The sequence below is a fragment of the Alligator sinensis genome, unplaced genomic scaffold (genome assembly GCF_000455745.1).
Source record: "Alligator sinensis unplaced genomic scaffold, ASM45574v1 scaffold233_2, whole genome shotgun sequence".
In the NCBI taxonomy this organism is placed as follows: domain Eukaryota; kingdom Metazoa; phylum Chordata; order Crocodylia; family Alligatoridae; genus Alligator; species Alligator sinensis.
This window is the reverse complement of record NW_005841941.1, coordinates 559,927-581,942: the sequence shown is the minus strand read 5'-3', so window position 1 is coordinate 581,942 and position 22,016 is coordinate 559,927. Positions and strand designations below refer to the sequence as shown.

Genomic DNA, 22,016 nt, shown 5'->3' with positions numbered 1-22,016 from the left:
GGGTGGGATACCGTATCGAAGGCCTTCCTGAAGTCTAAGGAAACGATATCTACCCCTACTTCTGCGTCCAGGCGTTTTGTAACCTGGTCATAAAAAGAGACTAGATTAGTCAGGCATGATCTACCTGCTACGAACCCATGCTGGTTTCCCCTCAGCATAATTTTTCCTGCTGGGCTCTCACATATATGAGCCTTAATAATCTTTTCAAAGGCTTTGCCAAGGATGGAGGCAAGACTGACTGGCCTATAGTTGCCTGGTTCCTCCTTCCTCCCCTTCTCGAAAATAGGGACCACATTGGCCCTTTTCCAGTCCTCCGGAACCTGGCCTGTGCGTCACGAGTGTTCAAATATTCTTGCCAGTGGCTCTGCAATGACATCAGCCAGTGCCTTCAGTACCCTCAGATGGAGCTCATCCAGGCCTGCCGACTTAAACGCATCCAGTTCTTCCAAGTGACTCTGCAGTATCTCAGGGTCAACCCTTGGTAGTCTGGCGCCCTGCTGTTGTCTCTCTACAATCCCACGGTGAGACTTGTCTTGCCCCTCATTTAGGAACACTGAGGCAAAGATTTCACTGAGGATTTCAGCCTTGTCTCCCCTGTCTGTCACCAATTGCTTTTGCCCATTCAGTAGTGGTCCTATACTGCCCTGGGTCTTCCTTTTACTCCCTATATATCTGAAAAACAATTTTTTGTTATCCTTAACTTGGGATGCCATCCTCAGCTCCATGGTAGCTTTGGCCTTTCTAAATTTATTTATTGATTTATATATAGTCTAGGGTCATACCTAAAATGGCTGGTAACCAAGGCATTTGGAGCCACTATGAAGATATAAACTAACCAACACCCACTAGCAGACTACTTATACAATTCTAGGAATCATTAGCTACCAGAGGGGAAAAAGGTCTCCACTCAAGAGAAGACAAACAACTTACTTGTTTTTAAAGGATATCAGCTGTAAGATTTTCCCCTTTATAAATCCACTGCCACTGATGGCCTGATATTACATTAAAATGTATCTTTGGAATTCCTATTCTCGGGATTCATTCAAATTCACTCATTGCTTTGGAATCTTACTGGATGCTCTGATATGCTAACACAACCATATCACTGTAATTTGTTTGTAAATTATATAATAGCTCTCACTCTGTCTGTGTATCACTGTAAGCTATTCAGCACATTATTCAAATGGCTGTACCACTATTGTGCAAACAAAACCCAATTAATTTCTAACGCTTTCTTAGAACACTTGAAGAATTCCCTGGATCTTTCTCTCCCTCTCAAACCTGAAAGAAACGTCATTTGAAATGCATAACAACAACCCAGAAAGATCAACAATCATCAAGGCCCGTACAACTATGTGTTTAATTTGTATAGCGTATTTAGAAAATATCAATATCTTATTACCTCCTGATAAACTGAAGTCAGTAGGCTGAAATGGGGTATCTGCCTACTTTAGTTAATGCCACTTAGCTCCCAGCAGACAAAAAGGAATTTCCTATGGTTTAGAAAATGTTGACAGGTAAATTAAAAATGTTAATGTTTAACCTCAATTATATGAAATGATTGTGAATAACTGATACCAGAATCATACAAAACATAAATACTTATGAAAACCTCCAAAAAACAGCTCTATGCAACTACTGTCTTTGTTTCTCTCAGGGTAGCTAACTTTTCTTTGATCTAGTAAATCATTTTATTAGATACTCAAGATCATTTCTAATAGAAATTTTCCTTTGAAAGAAGTTCATTAGATGCAACCTAGCAGATGATTCCAATGACTAGTTCCAGAGCAATACAGCTTGTATGGCAATAACAAAAGTCACCACAGATGTGGACAAAAGTGACAGGATATTAGAAAGGGCTTCAGCCAAAAGTTACAATGGCCATCTGCAAACTAGAACATACTTTTTCAATGTGTTTTGCCTTAGGGGTAAACCAACATGCCTATCCAACTTCTTTAGCCACATTCATATAAACAGTACCATATGTTTCAGAAGGTCCACCTAAATCCTGGATCTCCTTTCTGTCAAAAAACTTTGACAAACAAAGTTACTTTTATTGTTTAGAAGAGAAGCAGTTATGCAATGGATACATCTATTTTAAAATAAATCTACTTAGTAAAACTGGACCAAGGAAAATAAAAAACAAAAAAGTATAACTTCACTTCCTCTGATCACAAAGTGATGCAGAAAGCAGGGCAGGGTGGCACCTTAGAGAATATAAATTATTAGGTATCAAGGGAAAGCAGTTAATCTCTAAAGTGGCACCAAGCCCTACCTTCTGACTGACTTCACACAAACACAGCTATCCATCTCTCTAAAAGCAATAAATAACCTGCTCCCAATTAAGATGTTATTTTTCTGATACATGTCTAAGATCATCTACTGTGTATTATCAAAATGTTTTCTTTTAGCTCCCACTGAGATTCTCTTTAATTTTGGAAAATTAATTATAGATACCCAAGCCATCACCGCCATTAGCTGGATGACAGACAGGGTTTCTCTAGTACCAACACACAAGCAATGTCAAATGTGGGGAATTTAACCTGTTAAAGTTTGTGGGTATTTTCTCATCAGTTTTGACATGGGTGACTGGTGCCACTTTAGTCAGGGGGGCATGTGCCCCACCCCAGTGACAAGTCAGCAACTGGGAGGGGGTCCCCCATGGCCAATCTCACCAACTGGGGGGGAGGGGTCCCCCCCACAGCTGATTGCACCAACCAGGAAGCGGCCATGGCACTCCTGGAAGTGGCCAAAATGCTTTATCTGGTGCTCCCACTCCCCAGCCGACGCTCACAGGGGGGACACCAGCGTTCCTGTCTGCCCACCATGCCCGTCACCTAAGTGGGGAGCACGACCTGTCTGGGGGTGCACCAGCACTCAGGGGGTGCACGTGCCCCGCAATGCACCCTGTACGCGTCACCACTGAGTTTTGAGAATAAATAGCAAGAAAAATATTATGCTTTTAAGGAAGGAAAGAGCACAAATAGAATCTTGCCTAGAACTCGGATCTTAAACAACTGAGGTCTAAGCGAAAGTTTTACTGTATATTTAAATAGTTAAGATATTTCTAAACACAGTTTTCCAGAGGACTGCAATATACAAGACATTCAACTTGAAACTCTCCAGGCATCACAAATGAGAGAAGGGGGCCTCTCGCTCTCACCAGTGCTCTCACTGCCCCACCTGCTGACACCCAGAATATGTATAATAGGAAACTGCCACACAAACCCAGCAGAGGCAAGTTTCAGACCCTCAATAAAGAAAAGTAGACTGGGACAAGAAACCTAGTGTCTGGAGAAAGAAGGGAGAGAGAGACATGGATTGGTGAGCAAAGAGACATGGACAAGAAGCATGAGGAGTACGTGCCAGGTGTAGAAGCCAAACCTAGATAAAAAACAGGATGGGGAGAAGGACAGGAACAGAACTGGAGGGACAGGGCAGAGGAGGTCAAAATTTACAGAAGGAGAAAGAGAGAGAAATAGACAGAAGGTTGTGTGACCACTAGAGCAAAATTCATTCCAGAGTATGCAACAGACCCCCAAATTCTTAAGTGTCACTCTTGTTCTGCTGTCAGGAAACATCTGCACACCTCATGTGCCTATGTAACTGGTCCACAGCAAGGAGCAACCTACTTCTGTAATCAGTAACTTCTTTTGCTCAAGTGGCAGAAGTCTATGTGGTGGACCTGAAGATTCTATCTTTAGCGATGAACCATGTGGGTGTCTATTCTGCCACACGGTAAAGTTTGCGTCTTTAAAAACATACAAATTTCATAAAAAACATTAAGAACAATAAGGCTGCAAAGTGAAGTCCTCAAAAGTTAGGAAATACCAGAAGTAAGGCTGCCTTTGCAACCTTAATGTGGTCCTCATGTACGTACACATTTTAAAGAACAGTCTTTAATAACATGATTATATACTATTGTTTCCTTGTGGCCCCTGCTCCATTTCGCGCAAGAGATGAATCTACTCTGAGAATCTATAAGGTTTGTGTAGTCAAGGAGGCTGTTCTCCATCAATCCCTTGCTTCATCACTGCACAAGTTGAAAGATGTATAATGTATGAGAATGAGGATTACAGGAAAATTAAGGGGAGTGTCAGGGTTAAAGGCAGCTGAATTCTACTTTGGAGAAATTCTAAGGATACTAGGAAAGTTGGTTAAATTTTTTCCAAATATAGCCACAAACTATATGCTCCTCACTTCCTGAAGAACAAACATGAGATAAATGATTTGGTTTGTAGATGTGCTGAGCACTCACAACTGCAACAAAAATAAATGGGTACTGCTTCAATAAAGTGTTATTATTGTACTGAGTATTCGGAAAAAAGTTAGTCCCGACTTACTGAAAACCCCAAATTAAGGGTTCTTAGAAAGCCTTTGTTCCTTAGCTCCCTAACTGTACAATAAGGATGCCAACAAGAAGTAGGTTGTTGTTTATTGTGAAGCAGTTACACAGACAGATGAGATGCATTTTGCTAAATATCTGGTAGTGTAATGAACATTTTTTAACTACTCAGATACCACAGGGATGAATGCCACAGAAGTGCCCACGTGCATTAAGAAAGACAAAAATTCTGTGGACATAAATAGCATATTAGCTCATCATTAAAGATTATCACAATAAAACTATATACAACCCTATGTCTGGCATTTCTTAACTTTTGAGTGCTTTACTTTGCGCCCTTAAAGTCCTTTAAATGTACTTTTATGTGTAATATAGAGATACACAAGAAGCAGGCTTGGGTTCTAATTATACAACAGAGTCAAAAGCAGTAATGCTTAGGAATGTTAAGTTATTGTTTCCGTAATGTGGTGTTTCAAACTAGGAAGCAAGGCAACTTATTTTATTTTTAAATAAAAATATCCATTGTCCAAATAAAATCACTGACACAACATGATTTAGGACTGACTTCATTACATTATAATCAATTATAGCCATGTGTCATGACAAGTGAAGACTGATCTACATAAAGCTAATCTTGCACTACAGAACAATTCAAATGATTAAATCTCTAAAGAATTGTTTCAAAATGCTTGATAAACCATGGATTGATTTTTTTAAGAAAGTTAAAGTTCAAAAGATATTAAAGTAAAGAAACTATGCAGTAAAACTAATGAAATAATGCTATTAAAATCTTTATACATATACTTATGTAACTGTTTTTTGGCCCAGTTTTCCGTTATTACTACACCTGTTTTACAGCTGCAATGAAGTGACTTCAATGTAGTTAGGCCAGTTCTAAAACAGAAGTAACTCCATGGAAATCAAGGCATTTACACTGGTGTGAAACTACTGCAATGATGGGATGATCAGCCCCAGTTCATTAAGATCAATTTCTCAATAATTTTGTTCTGGAAATATGCTAAATCACTTTGGGTGATAATCTTAATTCTCCATGTCCAAGGATTCACTGAGAACATTTTAATTCTACTCTCTTTCTATACTGCTAAAGAGGTGGCCATTTTTTCTACATAGATCTATAGTGCATGTTTTCATCACCTGTAGGCTAAGCAGTGTCTTCTGTTATGTTAGTAAGAGAAGGAAAAGCATGCCATCTAAATTTAAAGTAATAAACCAAAATTCCCTGGAATAATTCCAAAAAGCACTTAAGGAAGGAAATGGAACTTTATTATACTAGTATATTATTGTGATGCCCAAGAGCATTGCTATAGTTTGGAATCAACCTCAGAATTTCCATTAGAAATCCCAATTTGCAGGAAGTTTAACTTGGCAATAAAAAATTGCTTCAGGCTTAAAAGTAGTTTATAAGCTCTCATTCCAAGTGCCAATATTTTGAAAAGTTTGGCTGGATTTTAGTCAAAGAATGGCTATAAAATCTGTCATCCAAAATAGAAGACACGTTGATGTCAAGAGTCCACAGACTTCCTACAGGACTACTGGTAGACTTGGGATTGACTAGTTTTATTTTTTTCTAATTTTTAGTGCTTTATCATAATTTAAAAGTCTCCATCTCTAAAGAAGTAGCTGGGTAGACCAGCCACTCCCAAAACTGTCTTCAGTCAACAGGAGACAGATGTAGACAAGATGCTTCACTAGAAGCAAGATTAAGACCTGCAGCTACTGTTCGTTCAGTGGCAACCAACTGGTTTTCATCATACCCTCCTTCCTTTCTATTCAAATCCAATGAGTCAGCCCTTTAAGATGACTTGCATTACTAAATTAACATTTTGTAATAAAACAACATAGTATCTGTAAAAACATTTTTGTAATAAAAGAGGTTATAAAACCTAGAAGAAATAAAGGTTCCAAAACATATCTAACAACAGTTTCTATACAAATAAATTTCCCTTAAAGTGTCCAAACCCAAATATTGCAGAACTTAAAACTAAAAAGTGAGGCTCATTGATTTTTATCATCCCAGCACAGAGAAAATTTAAGAATGAATGAATAGCTTAAATAGGATGACTATTATTAGTCATATAAGAAATGTGTCATATGATTTAAGCAGACAGCACTTCAGCATGAAGACTTTGGAATCTTGTAAGCACTTTCATTCAATTTAAGCATGTTTTTTTCTGAATTATAGTAATCCTCATGTATGAAAGACTCACCAAAACCCAGCCTAACTTAATACATTCTAAAAAGGCAATACTTAGATATCTACCTTTAAAATGTCTTCTGCAATACTAACCTCATTGTTTGGTTCATTCTTGGTGTCTTTAGTTTTCCTTGCTCTAGTTTCCTCTGATTCTGTGGACTAAAATGAGACAAATAATTTATATCCAACCACTGTAATACTTAAGAATACACTGAATGACCTGTATTTGGGTTAAAGAAACTAAATACAATTCTGAGGGTGATAAAATTCGTGTTTTTTTTCCCCCTCTCTTTTTTCAGCTGACATCCTATAGATAGGGCCCTACTGAATTCATGGTGGAAGTAGGCTGAGGTGCAGCTTCTTTAAATCTTGCAGGTTCCCCCAGAGAATTAAAGATTCTTTAAATCCTGCAGCAGCCTCCCTGCTACTGATTGTGGAGAGGCCCTGCTTGCGGCTCACTCCTGATCAGCAGGGAAGTGAAAACTGTGGTTTTAATTGTAACCCTGGGCACAACACTACCCGCACCCTCACCTGAATAGTGGGATCCTAGGATACACAGTAGCCAGTGACCCTGCTCAGCTCCCTGGGTAACTGCTGCAGAGTCCCCAAGCAGAGAGCTTCCCCTTACAATCACAACAACCTTGCAGACCATTATAAAACTATTTACAGAATGTATTTACAAGATAACATATAACTAATATAATACAAGTGTTACACGGCATAACCTGGCAATGGTGGCTTCAGGGTTAATGATTCTAAGATGCACATTATGCCAGGGGAAGGTATACAAATTACCCACCATCAATAAGGAACCAATAAATAACTAAATTGATTAAACTGATAAGAACAGATTGAATTTTATTAGTAGATGTTTAGGACTGTGAATCCACAAAGATGACAAAGCCAGTAGGGAAATACACATCGCCCAAGCAAGGGACTAACATAAGAGAGATGGGAAGGGGAACGCAACTAGGTTACAGAAAATACAACGTTAGCCAACTAAGCCTGGTACTACACTTGATCTGAGCCTTCAAGAGGCTGATACTAAATCGATTGTGTGAACAAAATTTTGCCGTCCCCACAGGCTGGCTGAGTCATTGCGACCTGATAGCTGGGGAGCCTTGGGAGGCCCTGGGCTGACTTCCTCGCTTCACCTGGGCTCACTGGTGCAGTATGGCTAGTGGCTCTGGAACATCGTCGTCAAAGTCAAGTGCCATCGGCTTCTCAACAAGCAACCGTCGTGGTGGGCATGGAGCCGTGGCCAAACCCCCAAGCTTCGATGGATGCCTTTACAGCTCATAGGCTTTCAGCCTCCCTCATTTCCCAAAGCAACTACCCAAACGTAGGGGGATCCTCTCTTCTCCTAGTGAGGTTGAGATCCTTCACCAGTTGCTCATCATAAAGTATCCCTACCCAGAGCTGCTGCAAGCAAGCTTTGCCAGCCATCTCCAGAGTGAGTCCTCCTTGGACCACTAGCTGCTGTTATACTTCCTCTACCCGCAGGATATAGACTGAGGCTGTCTCCCCCTTTGAGTTGGTATGTTCTGTTAAATTCCAGAAACAAAGCCTCAGTTTGCACTGATTTCCCAAAGATGCTAGACAGAAGTTCAAGACACTGAAGAACTGATGCATTGGAGTTTTCCTGCTTAATCATTTGAACCACTTCAAAAGCTGGATCTCAGAGACTCTCCAGCAACCACCTCCACTTTCTCCTCTTCTGAGACTGCCCACGAGGCCAAAGTCTCCATCACATGGGAATGCCATGCCTGAAAAGTCTCTTCCCCTGGAGGGAGTGGGTCCTTCTCTGAAAATATGAGGAGCCTCTTGTAGGCAACTAACTCAGGTGATGGTTGGAGGGCCTCCTTCAGGGCTTTTCCCAATGCCTTTGCCCAGTCTGGGTCTGGTGCTCCAGAGCCTATCCCACTCCCAGACAGGGCAGCTGGTGCAGGGCCTTCAGTCCCCTAGGGGAGGGTTCCTCAGAGCCGCCTCCAGAGTCTGGGTGGGGCACGGGCCCCCTCTCTACTAGTTACAGTCCAGACTTCCTCATCCACAACCTCCAGCACTGGGGAATACGTAGGGCATCCACTGTCGTTGTCAGCTCACACACTGACATCTAATGGTCCCCTCTCTTATCAGGGCGGACTCCTTGCACCTGACATAGTCCAAGGCATCAAGAAGACCCCCTGAGCAGATCCTGAATGGTTTCTGCTGAAAGGTCCTTGAGAACATTAGTAATCACAAGTGCCTTCCCGGGTTCAGCTGCAGCTCCATGCACCACTGCAGAAGCTCTGCCATGGCCCTAACAATTGGGAAACCTTACACCAATACTCCCACGGTGGGGTAAAAACAAATTTGGTGGGGGGGAGAGAGAATCACAAGCCCGCTGCAAGGTGGGGGAGATACTCCGCTACAGGCATGTGGCACCTATTAAGCGTGGTATACCACCAGGAGATCCCAGATTAGCCCCCACACTGTAACCCTGGGCACAACGCTACCCACACCCTCACCTGAATAGCGGGATCCTGGGGTAGCCGGTAGCCCTGCTCATGTCCCTGGGTAAGTACTGCAAGGTCCCTGAGTGGAGAGCCTCCCTTTACAATCAAAACAACCTTGCAGACTGCTGTAAAATTATTTACAGAATTTCTTTCCAAGATAATATACAATTTATGTAATAAAACAAGTGTTACACGGCATAACCTGGTGATGGTGGCTTAAGGGTTAATGACTCTTAGATGCACATTACACCAGGGGAAGGTATACAAATTACCCACCATCAATAAGGAACCAATAAATAACTAAATTGATGCACCAACTAATCAATCAGGAACTTATTTACACACTCAGTCTCTATCTTATATGCTCCAGGTTAACTGTGTACGCTGCCCCTGGCTGGGTGTCTCGGAGAGCAGGACTGCATCTGTGTCCCTGGCATAGAAGCCATGGGCAGTCCCTGCTGCTTGCATCTCTCTCACGAGCTCCAGGGGTCTTGGTGCAGCAGGCGGTGGCTCCTCCCCTACGGTCCCCAGCCACACAGGGTTTGTAGCAGGGTCTCCTCACAGACAGCTCTTTTGTGTCTACCCTGGAAGGACTCCAAGGGGGGCAAGAGGGAGAAAGCATGCCCTGTTTCTCCCCAGTGCAGCCTCTCCACGCTACCTCTCCAGAGCTCTGCCAGGGCATAGCCATGGTGAGGTCCTTTCCCTGACCTCCAGCCTCTCTCTCTTCCCCTTTGTTCTTCCCCCAGGAAAAACTGCCAGGGCTCTTCCTGGGCTTTTGCTAACATCACTCTCATTCAAACCTTGCTGGGGTTATACATCACTCCTCCCACTACAAAGAGGGCTGCCTCCAAAGCAGCTTCACTTGCCATCAGGGCAAATGGTGTTCCTGCTGGGTCAAAGTCCGTCTCCCCACACTCTGTCCCTCTTTAGGGCAGCCCTTCGTATCCCTTCAGGTGGGTCCATTTTTAATGCTGCTGCAGCAACATGGTATAATTTCTGCCTCCCTGCTGGTCAGCAGCAAGCAGCGGAGCTGCCAGGGCTCTTCAGTCAATCAGTGGTGGGCGGTAAAAATGGTGCCTCCCCGCCGATCAAGAGCAAGTCGCAAGTGAGGCCCCTTCACCAATCAGTGGCAGAGGGGTGCACAGGGGAACATGCAAGATTAAAGAGAAGCCCACTCCCACCATGAATTCGGTAGGGCCCTACCTACGGTCATTACTGACATAAGGCGAATCCTTCCAAGCAAACAGGAGCACTCCAATAAGGTTTTCCTACAGTGCAGTGCCTGTATAAAAACCCAGATGGCACCAAACATCAAAGGATGTTTCCACTGATAAACTGAACATGTAAAACCCAATATGAAATAATGTCTTTTTTGAACAAATTTCAGTGAGAAAAAGACGACTCTAGATTGGGGGACAGGTCTATAAATTTATTTTCTCACACAAAACAATGTTAACCCGTTCTCATACTTTAGATGTCCCTGATGTCCCCTAATTTAGAGTCTCAGGTAGAAAAAGTTAAAAAGTATACATTATCAAACACAGCAGATCTCATTGGAAAAGCTGTCTTCCAGGATGATGTTCTTGGGACACTCCACATACTGTCCACTCCTCATTTATTATAGAGGAAAGCTCTAGAGTCCTTCCCCCTACTCCGTTTTTGTAACATGACTACCACAACTTCCCTTTCTTTTACATATCATGCTGTTGCCAAACTATTTGTCTTACTTAGACAAGATTATGTCCACAAAGAAAGGGTATAATTCAACATTTTTAATGGCTGACTTTTGCTTGTAGGGAGGAGGTTGGTTGCATAGTTACTTACAGAAACCAAAAGCCCAGGATCTTTAAGTAGAACACATAAGCCTGCAACTGAAATGCAAAGTGTCCTGGCACCTTCTAGGTTTTATTTTCCAAAGTTCTCCTCGTCAGGAGTCATTTTTAATGGCTCTGAAGAGACTGGTATACCTCCTTTTAAATGTTATCCTGTAGCTGAAGTATAGAAACAGTGTTTGCACATGCACATTCAATCCTGATCAGTGCTAACCAGGACAAATAAAGTGAGCAGGAGAGGAGGCTTTGAAGGAAGAGCCTCTTGTATTCATTATTTAAAAGAGCAAGCCAATTCTATAATGAACTTTTTGCTTAGTGAAAAATATTGCCTTTGAAAGCAAATGAACTTGCTTGTGGTTAAGTTATTACATGATGTTACGTGCAAACTTACTATAGATTCAATACCCACACAATAAAGCTGAGAAAACCATACGTTTCTTCCCCCAAATAAGATTCGCTTTACCTTTTTTTCTGCTTTATCTTTTCCTTGTTCTCTTGAATGTTCCCCATCTTCGCCACGTTCTCGTTTTTCCCTGTCTTTTTCCCTGTTCAGACCTTTCTCACGGTCTTTATCCCTGACCTTCGTTCTGTCCTTTTCTCGTCCTCCATCATTTTTTCTGTCTCTCTCCCGTCTTTTATCATGGTCCAGGTCTTTCTCTCGTTCAGTGTCGCCTTTTTCTTTGTCTCTACTTTTTTCTGTTTCTCTTCCTTGCTTAGCTGTTCTGTTTTTATGTGCGTCTCTCTCATGTTTTTCACCCTCCTTAATATTGTCCCTTTCCAGGCCTGCGCGTCTGTCATTATCTTTATGCTTGTCACTTTCCTTTTCCCTTTGTCTGCTCTCTCCATCTTTCAGTTCTTCTCTAGGTTTTCTGTCTCTGCTTGTGCTTCTGTCTTTTATTTCAGAGTCGCCTCTACCCTAAAAACAGAGAGTTAAAAATATGATTACAACTAAAGTTCTGAGGCAGGTATACTATTATACAGTATTTTCTATCCAAGAATGGAAATCTAAAAAAGTATAGTAATTTCCCCCCCAAAAAGGATGTAGAATCCACCTCTTTATCTTTATGGCTTTTTTGTTCTTCTGCCCTGGATTCTCTATTTTCTTTGTCTTGAAATTTAGAAGAAGATGGAGTTTTCCCCTTGATATCAGCTTTCTCCCCAGCAAGGACCCTTTTCACAGCATCATCACTGGATAACTACAAGTGGAGATGTAAAAAAACTAGTCAAATTAAAGACAATAGTCTACATCAACCTGTTTCTCAACCTGTGGGTTGCAAGAATATATGAAAGGGTCACAAACAAACTTTAAAAATGGATTCTCCTTTAAAGGAGAAAAATACGGGAAACCACAGGTTTCCCTTTGCAGGCTGGCAAGGGGCTGCTTGGGGCTGGGGGGAATGGGAGGAAGATGATCAGGCAGGAGGCACCACATGCATGTGGTGCAGACATGCATGCAGCAGCCAGGCAGTATGGGAAGCTGGTCCTGCAGCTCCCCACAGATAGGTCTATGTGGTAGGTGGGGGCACAGGCAACATGTCAGGGGAGCACAGGGGGGCACGCTGCCCCTAAGATGTGTGTGGCCACAGCAAGCACAGGGCTGCACTGGCCAGACCAGCACAGGCAAGAATCACCTCCACAGCCCAGCGGGCAGAACCCATTGTGGGAGGGCAAATGGGGAGGTAAGACTCATTGCTCCCGCCACCACTTGGACACCTGTGACAGCCATGCCACCAGCAACACTAGGAGTAATGGATGGGAGCAGAGGAGAGCAGTTCCTTCAACTCCTCCCGCCACCTGCCGCTCACCCCCTACCCCACCACCATAGCCCAGCCACTACTGCCACTCCTCTCAGGACATGGCTCTACCCCAGAGGGAAGATGGGATGGCAGGCAGTGCGGGCAGCTTGACAGCAGTAGCAGTGGCTGGGTTGTAGTGGAGGGGTAGAACGACAACCCAGTGCATCAGTGGCTGGCAGCAGGAGGATGGGAGGGCAGCGTGGCCCCTCCCATCCATCTGTTACTTCTTGTGCTGCTTGTGCTGCCCTGGTGTAGGGGTCTCAGTGGTGGTAGCAGTGGCAGTAATGAGTGTTGCTGCTATACTCCATCCCTCCCACTGGGCTGCAGAAGTGGCTCCTGCCCATGCCAATCTGGTCAGACTACAACCCCATGTCCTCTTTGGGTGAACAAATATGGGGCGGGGGGGACACATGCCCCACCCCACGCCCCACAAGCACCCACCTCCTGTCCCCCACACTGGGAGGCTGGGGGTGAGGGGCAGAGGATCAGGGGGGGCACCAGCAGGGCCAGAAGGGTGTTTTCTACTTAAACTATTTCCTGGGCCAGGTCTGGCCATCAATAATGTTTACAAATGGGTCCTGGTACAAAAAAGGTTGAGAACCACTGGTCTACATGATGGCTTTAAAGAAGTCAGAAGTTTCCATCTATTTCTTTCATTTAAATGTTATTAAGTGCTTTCTTGCATGTTTCTCTATATTTTCCTAATTCTAGCAATTTTCATGACATCATCTTACTTTTGACTTGAAAAGACTACATGAATTGTTTTATAATCAATTTATGACAGTTTTGACTGGTTAAATGTGCTTAACTACATTAAGCTCTATTTACATACACTGTCTTGTTTCTTCATTTTAGTGAGTGGATTTTCTTTTTAAGAAGACAACGCAAGAATGGAAGGAAACCTATGTTGAAGCGCACTTCCAACAGGCATCAGGGATCATGTTAAGAATGTCTTCAAGCATCTATTACACCTTCACCTTAAAAGCCATGCTGTATTAATTAAACATGCTCTATTAACCGAACTTTTTTTTAATCAGGTGGTGAAAGTTAGATGTACACTGAAACCTATATTGTTCACAACAGCGATCAAGTACTATAAAATAAAATTTTAGTATACAATGGTTCCCATTCCCTTAAGAATTTTTCAGTTCAGTCTTGATCTTCTGAAAAAGAATAAGCTTTAAAGACATTAAAACTGAAATCATCCCTAAGTGGAATCAGGTATATGACTGTTCCAATCCTCTCTGGGGGTACAAACAGAGAATAGATTTTTGTGGGTTTTCACTTTCAACCATTAATATCTGAGTGTGAATGACATATGCTCCAATTGCAGTAGTGGTAAGCAGCATGGTGAGATCGACACTAAAAGTCCCAAGTTAAAATAAAGATGATGACTCTTCACAGGATTCTTTTACAGGACAGACCAGATTAGATATTCTGCATAATAATAATAAAAATCAATAGGATAATTATGGCAATCCAAGTCAGCTGAAAGGACCTTCTGGATATTTGATCTCATCACAAAATGCTGAAGGAAACAGTAGGTCATTCATTTCCTACACTGTTTTTCCTGATCTCAGGCTTTTTAATTTTTTTAATGAATTGCTAATATACTTGTTTTATTAAATAGGTGTAGGGTAAACTTAAAAACTAACAGATTATTGCTCAAAGCCAACCTAAATCCTTCTTTTGTACAACCATCAAATATTACAGTAATTTATGGTAATATCCTCACAAATTCTTTACTATCATTAGCTCAAGTGTTTTGAACTTGTGTTTTTTATGAAAGAGAAAGTCTTTGGAAGAGCATTAAATCTGTCTCTGCTCTTGAACAGATCACTGACAAGGCTGAGGCTATGATCAAGGAGGCTGTTTATGGATGAGGAGCTCAAGATAAGTGGATAATAAATACTTAATAAGTAGCCCTACATTCAAGGCTATTTAAAATACCAAAGCTTCCAACGTGAAAATACATAGCAATTGTGTGGTAAATAAAGTGAATTGGATTCCCTGCTCAACTAAAAGGGTAAAAAGTAATAATGATATATACAAAGTGTACATGACTTGAGGATCTGAATCGTGAATACAAAAGCTAAGGATCAGGATGTGAATTTAATTATACTGTAGTTAATATAATAATTGTGCCATCTCTCTATACATATAAATCATGGGCAAGTGCCAGTGAAGTTGGTCATATCTACAAATCAAACATAGCAATATATGAAAAGGCAAGACACAGGACTAAAAATATTGGAATCAGATGTAAAGCGTCAAAAGTAAGGTTCTACCTTATTGAGACAGCATTTTCCAATTGCTTGGAGAAATTCATTTGTTTTTTCAGGTTCATGTCCAGCTACAATACGGACTGGTTTCACTGCTAATGGCTCCCCTGTTACCATTATGACAACATCAATTGCCTTTTGGAGAAAGCTGATTCTGGCATCTTTATCCTGAAAAAATAATACATCAATAAAAATGATGCTAATCAGCAATGATCAAAGTCTATATAATCTTTGAACCAGGTATACTTACAGAAAATTTCCCAAGTTAAACAAATTAACCATTATTATTCCACTTTGAGAAAAGATTACTCTAAAAATGGATAACTATGGTAGCTGAATAAGTGAATAAAATGGAATGTTATCGTTTTAATTTAAATTGGTGTTCAGCTAAGGTATATTATAAGACTTAGGTACACAATGAGCTGTTTCCTCAGGATTGTGTGTTAAACAGATTTTAATACTGAAGCAACTATGGAAGATTCTTCAAAAAACTTTCTTACAAAGCCTTGACTTCTAAGGTACCACACAAAAACTAATGCAGTCCTGCCTGCCCTGAAGAGTTTACACCAGGACTGTCCAACTTTATTGGCGCCACGAACCTCATGAGCTGCGCGTGCACAGACTATGGGGGCCTCTGGTTCACACAGTGAGTGAGACCCCCCACGGAACTATCAGTACTCCCCTTCCCCCACATCACACACCAGGAAACCAAAATGGAAGAACAGGAGAGCCTGGAGCTTCCAGAGTGCTGTGAGGTGTGGTACCGACGTAGTGCCCAGAGGCTGTAACCCCTTCTGGGCTTCCAGTTGGATAGCCCTCGTTTACCCTATAAAGGCCCCAGATTCCTGCAACACCTTTCCCTGAGCTAACAGCAACTATAGTTAAGCATATACAAGACCAGAATATAAGGGCAAAAAACACAACTAAAGGAGAGAGGTTAAGTGGGACAATCAAATATCTACATTTTAAATGCACACAGACCAGATATTTACTACTCTAAATTCCATAATTACATTAAAATAACTTTTCCCAATTACCCTTTAGCAGGCTGATTCCTTTTGGCTTTCATGGAAAATAGCTAAAACCCAAAGCAGTAACACAGATTCATAGATGTTAGGGTTGGAAGGGACCTCAATAGATCATCGAGTCCGACCCCCTGCATAGGCAGGAAAGGGTGCTGGGTCTAGATGACCCCAGCTAGATGCCTACCTAACCTCCTCTTGAAGACCCCCCAGGGTAGGGGAGAGCACCACCTCCCTTGGGAGCCCGTTCCAGACCTTGGCTACTCTAACTGTGAAGAAGTTCTTCCTAATGTCCCGTCTAAATCTGCTCTCTGCTAGCTTGTGGCCATTATTTCTTGAACCCCAGGGGGCTCCTTGGTGAATAAAACCTCACCAATTCCCTTCTGTGCCCCCGGGATTAACTTATAGGCAGCCACAAGGTCGCCTCTCAATGTTCTCTTGCGGAGGCTGAAAAGGTCCAGTTTCTCTAGTCTCTCCTCGTAGGGCTTGGTCTGCAGGCCCCTAACCTTACGAGTGGCCCTTCTCTGGACCCTCTCCAGGTTATCCGCATCCCTCTTGAATTGCGGCGCCCAGAATTGCACGCAGTACTCCAACTGCGGTCTGACCAGTGCCCGATAGAGGGGAAGTATCACCTCCTTGGACCTATTCGTCATGCATCTGCTGATGCACGATAAAGTGCCATTGGCTTTTTTGATGGCTTCGTCACACTGCCGACTCATGTTCATCTTGGAGTCCACCAGGACTCCAAGATCCCATTCCACTTCCGTGCAACCTAGCAGGTCATTTCCTAGGCTGTAGGTGTGCTGGACATTTTTCCTCCCTAGGTGCAGCACTTTGCATTTCTCCTTGTTGAACTGCATTCTGTTGTTTTCTGCCCACTTGTCCAACCTGTCCAGGTCTGCTTGCAGCTGTTCCCTGCCCTCCGGCGTGTCCACTTCTCCCCACAGTTTTGTGTCATTCGCAAACTTGGACAAAGTATATTTCACTCCCTCGTCCAAGTCGCTGATGAAGACGTTAAAGAGTATCGGTCCAAGGACCGAGCCCTGCGGGACCCCACTGCCCACACCATTCCAGGTCGAAACCGACCCATCCACCACGACTCTCTGGGTGCGACCCTCTAGCCAATTCGCCACCCACCAGACTGCGTAGTCATCCAAGTCACAGCCTCTTAACTTGTTCACCAGTATGGGGTGGGATACCGTATCGAAGGCCTTCCTGAAGTCTAAGTATATGACATCCACCCTTCCTCCTGTGTCCAGGCGTTTCGTAACCTGGTCATAAAAAGAGACTAGATTAGTCAGGCACGATCTGCCTGCTATGAACCCGTGCTGGTTCCCCTTCAGAGTCCTGCCGGGCTCTCGCAAATGTAAGCCTTGATAATTTTTTCAAAGTATTTGCCAAGGATGGAGGTGAGACTGACTTTTCAAAGATTTTTCCAAGGATGGAGGGATGAATGAACATATTAAGGGATGAATCCTCATTCACAGAGTTAAATTCTGATTTATAATTATTTTTCAGTTATTGAATCCTTTAGAGAACACAAAAAGCTTGAGTAATTTTCACAAAAATTCACCAACTTAGGCACAAAAAAAAAATCTATGAATCCACCCTTTTCTGTGATGACTGGCAAGAAAAAGGTTGAGCCAATTTTGAAAGGAGTCTAGTCCATAAAGATAAAATACTGTGTTAAAACAGGTAACTGAAAAGCAGCTAAAAGTACTGAAAATTCCTAATTCTCCTAGCAGAATGAAGCAAGCAATTCCATTTTATCTGGTAACACATCTGAATTTTAACTGCAAGTGCCTTTTTTGTATCTAAGATGCATCATCTATAGACCAACAAATGAGAAGTTTGACTAAAGGACAGTTATACAAATATAACAGGTAGCCCAACAGGAAAATTAAGAAAAAGAAGTCAAATTCCTGAAGGCACTGTTGTAACTCCATTCTACTAAAATAGTTACTTGCCCATTAATGAGCATGATGCACTAATCTAAAATGGTGAAAAATTGTTGAGACTGAACAAACACTATTTCAAATTAAGTTACATTTTAAAATATAGGTTATAAAGTTTCCTTTTTTCTTGTTATTGTAAACAGAATTATATTGGCCAGATGTTTCTCTATAAATAACTTCTGATGTACATAATGAGAGATCTACGTGAAAATATGTATGCAAATCTGTGGGCAAGGTAAATCTCATGAAAAGCAGAAACAAAAGTCTGAAATGTTACTAAAAAGTGTCAAATAAATGCTCTTCTGCAAAACAAAATAAAAATCTCTCACTATTCTGCATGGAAAAATGTTTTGTTATGTTCTGTTTGAAATAAAAGCACAAAAAATTAAAAGTATAAAGACCTCATCTTTAGGTTTAATTCATAAATTTCCAGATCAATTATTATTTCTATAGTACTTCTGAGAATTTTGCCTAGTTTAAACTAATTTTAATGACACGGTTTTTCTGATACCAAACTCCTGGAATCCTGTACATTTCAGGAAACCCAACAGTTTAACTTCCTCACCTGTCTCTAGCACAACAGTCACCTTGATTACAAACAGTATATTGCTACAAGCACTTCTGTGATGATAGCAACCTCTACGAGCTTTATTCAGTTCAAACAAAGGATGTAAGAAATGCCACACTGGGCCAGGCCACAGATCCATCCACCCTAGTGGCAGGGACTGGATGCTAAAGGGAAGAGTAGCTATGTAGAGCATACCCAGATTCTGTTCCCTGCCCTGTCCCTCCCCACTACAGCTTTTAGCACACAGAGGCCTGTGAAGTCCTAATTTTGAGGTTGCTCCTAACTATCATATTTAACATCCACTGACAGACTTATCCTGCATTAATTTGTACAATCCCTTTTTCAACGTGGTTAAATTATCAGTTTCCACAATATCCTACTGCTGAATTAATCTGTAAATTCACAGGACAGCCAGCTTCCAAACAGATGCTTTTCCCCTGCAGTGAGCAAACTCACTCTCCAAGGTACTAAAACGTTAAGCCTAGCTCACAAGAAGGATACCAAGAACTAGGCCTGTGAAAAGTGGCTAGTATTCACTTTGGATTTGGCTGATTTGGGGGACAGTGATTCGATCTGGTGATTTGAATCACTGTCCCAAATCAATTCTGCTGAATCATCCAGGCCACAAACCCCACCCACTCTCCCAGCCTGCCCCAGCTCCCGCCACTTTGAAAAAAAAAAAAGCCCTGACTTACCGGGTGCTGCTGGGCAGGGGCGCAATCCCCGCTGCCCCCCACTACATGGGGGGCTCTGCACGAGCCCCCCAACCTCCCCCCAAATCTCCAGTCCCCCTCATGGCTGCCTTGCCCACCCCAGCTCTGGCCCTTTAAGAAAATAAAAAACAACCTAGAAAAACCCTAGACTCACCATTCCTGCCAGCAGGGGGCAATCCCCACTGCCCCTGCCACATGGGGGGCTCTGCACGAGCCCCCCAAAGCCCCAAGGCCACTATAAGAGCAGTGAGTCCTGGGGTTTTTCTTGAGGTTTTTCTTTTCTTAAGGGGCTGGAGCTGCGGTGAGTGGGGCAGCCATGGCGGGGCCTGGGAGAGCAGGGCGGGTCACGGGGCTCATGCAGAGCTCCCCATGCAGCACGGGGCAGTGGGAATTCCACCCCCGACCTGGCAGCACCCGGTGAGTGGGGGCTTTTTTTTAAAGCACCTGGAGCTGGGGCAGGCAGGGGTCAGTGAGAGCTGGGGGAGCATGCAGGAGATGGGGCCTGGCAGGGGTCCCACCATGGTTCCCTCCCCCCTCCCCTACTTAACAGCTGACTCCGGGTCCAGCTCCCTGCTGCAGCAGTTCAATTACCTATGGAAGACTTCGCCTTAAAGGGAAATGGCACAAAAATAACTGCTCTCCATAGACAGAAAATCTGTCAGTAGGCACAACTTCCCCACTTAATGTGGAGACAAACTGAGCAAGCACATCTCATAATATGGGTAGAATAAAGCACTTTGTGCATTGTATATGCATCTTTGGAAATATCATTAATTCACTGCAGAGAGCAGTGCTAGTTACAACAGTGAAAGTAAAGAGCTGATACAATTTTTGTTTGTCTTTTCAAGCTGTAGTAAAATTGACCTCTCTCTCAGAACAGAAAAGAGCACACACTCAGATAATACACTTCACTGTACAACCCCCCGCAAGATCACATTGCTGTAAACATAAAAATGATTTGTCATTCTTTCGTACAGCATATGTTGTTATGCAACTCAAAACACTTATACTTATTTTTTGAATCATCCTTAGTTATTGTATACGCATTAAAATATCAACAAAAACAGAGACAAACCATTGGGGCACGTAAAACAAAACATAACAATTCCCTCCTTAGCCCTAGAAAATACAGTCTTAGAGGAAAGTTGTCTGTGGATGTATAATGGGCAAAAAAGAACCTAAAAAGCAGAAGTCATAGTTTTTAAGTTATTATTTTTAATAGTGTTGTATCTTTAACTTCCAGTATGCTCAGTGCAGAAATGAAAAATCATTTTGTATCTCTACAGCATCTAGCACCATAGGTCTCTTGTCCACAATCGGGGAATTTAGGTCCTGCCACAAAACACCATCTCATATATTCAGAAAAGCTACATTTGAGGCTATTCCCCCAAAACATTAACTGTAAAAGAAAGATAGGTTTGTTACATGAAACTGGGTATGACAACACAGAAGTAACTGCCCATGCCGGGTATAATGAAATAAGGAAATTTCATACCCACCTTAACATTATCAGATTTCATCTCAAAGTCTGTGTATAGCCCCTTCATGAAACCTGTCACTCTAATTACCTTCAAAACAAAGGAAAGGTAAATTACTGAGAACAGCTAGAAAACCTCAGCAAAAACACTATTTTCTTGTATAAGGTTCCAGCAGGCAAATCTGTTAGCTTGACTCACTACCTGAAGCAGGGTTGGAAAGAGGATAGAGCTAGACTGTGCTCGGTGGTGGCAGATGACAGGACAAGAAGCAACATTCTCAAGTTGTAGTAAGGGAAGTTTAGGTTGGATATCAGGAAAAACTTTCTTACAAGGAGGGTAATAAAGCACTGGAACAGGCTACCCAGAGAGGTGGTGAAATCTCCATCCTTGCAGGTTTTCAAGACCAAGCTAGATAAAGCCGTGCCTGGGATGATCTAGTTGAGGATGCTCCTGCTTTGAGCAGGGGGTTGGACTTGATGACCTCCTGAGGTCCCCTCCAACCCTCATTTTCTATGATTCTATTTGGAGAGAAGTCAGTCATTCGCTCACATCAACTTATTCATTGAAAGGTGTCGGTCAGTATTTTGTATTCATTTAATTTTAGGGCAGCATGACATTGTCTGAAGAATAAATTCAGACACATTTCCCCAGGTGCTTAACATCTCACTCACTTTAGTCTGGAAAATTCCTGCATTCACTTGTTCACACGAACTCATGACTCTTTGACCCACAGGCCTGGGTGTTTTCAACCCAGTCCTGATTCCTCCTGCTGCTGCCACACCTATTGGTACCTGCCTTGTTTCTAACAGAGGGTTTTACCAAGTCTCTTTTTTTCTTTCCTTTTCAGGTGGGAACAGAAAAAAAGAACTAATGCGAATATCTAACATCTCTGTCAGCGAAGGGGCTCACGCTCCCATTTCAGCGAGAGCTCTGAACACCGGCCGTGTTGCTATGGCGCCCATCTCCCTTTGCAGGTAAGTCGGTACAAGTACTGACCGCCTACAGAGCCCTCAAAAACAAACTCTGCACTTCCAGGTCAGTGCTGGTGCACCATTATCAGGCAGCACGGAGGTTGGGGGGGGGGCCCGAATGGGACCTCTCCTGTAACAGTTTATGGGGTGGAAACCAGCAGTTTATGGGATGGGGGCCACAGAACAAGCTGGTGGGGGACCCTACTCTCCAGTGAGGAACTGAGTCTCCCATGGGCAGTACCAGGCTTCAGAGCAGTGGGGGGGTGGGGGGCACAGAGTTGCCCCGCACCTCCCAGGCCCATTCTCTGCTGTTCTCCTGCTCTGCTGCCCGCCCCGAGCCGCAC

At 42.7% G+C, this 22,016-nt stretch overlaps 1 protein-coding gene across 8 annotated transcripts in view; it reads right to left on the bottom strand.

The window, feature by feature from the left end:
* The window catches only part of TRAF3IP1 (TRAF3 interacting protein 1), a 66,346-nt gene extending 44,914 nt beyond the window's left edge, over nucleotides 1-21,432 (bottom strand). For all 8 annotated transcript variants that reach the window (XM_006019968.3, XM_025199353.1, XM_025199355.1 and 5 more), the window contains exons 1-6: nucleotides 21,373-21,432; nucleotides 20,723-20,791; nucleotides 14,972-15,133; nucleotides 11,940-12,083; nucleotides 11,351-11,803; nucleotides 6,654-6,719 (exon numbers count right to left, since the gene is read on the bottom strand). In XM_006019968.3, the coding sequence (XP_006020030.1) occupies nucleotides 6,654-6,719; nucleotides 11,351-11,803; nucleotides 11,940-12,083; nucleotides 14,972-15,133; nucleotides 20,723-20,791; nucleotides 21,373-21,417 (939 nt within the window). In that variant the 5' untranslated portion in view covers nucleotides 21,418-21,432. The remainder of the gene's footprint in view (nucleotides 1-6,653; nucleotides 6,720-11,350; nucleotides 11,804-11,939; nucleotides 12,084-14,971; nucleotides 15,134-20,722; nucleotides 20,792-21,372) is intronic.
* Between the last annotated feature and the right edge of the window lie 584 nt (nucleotides 21,433-22,016).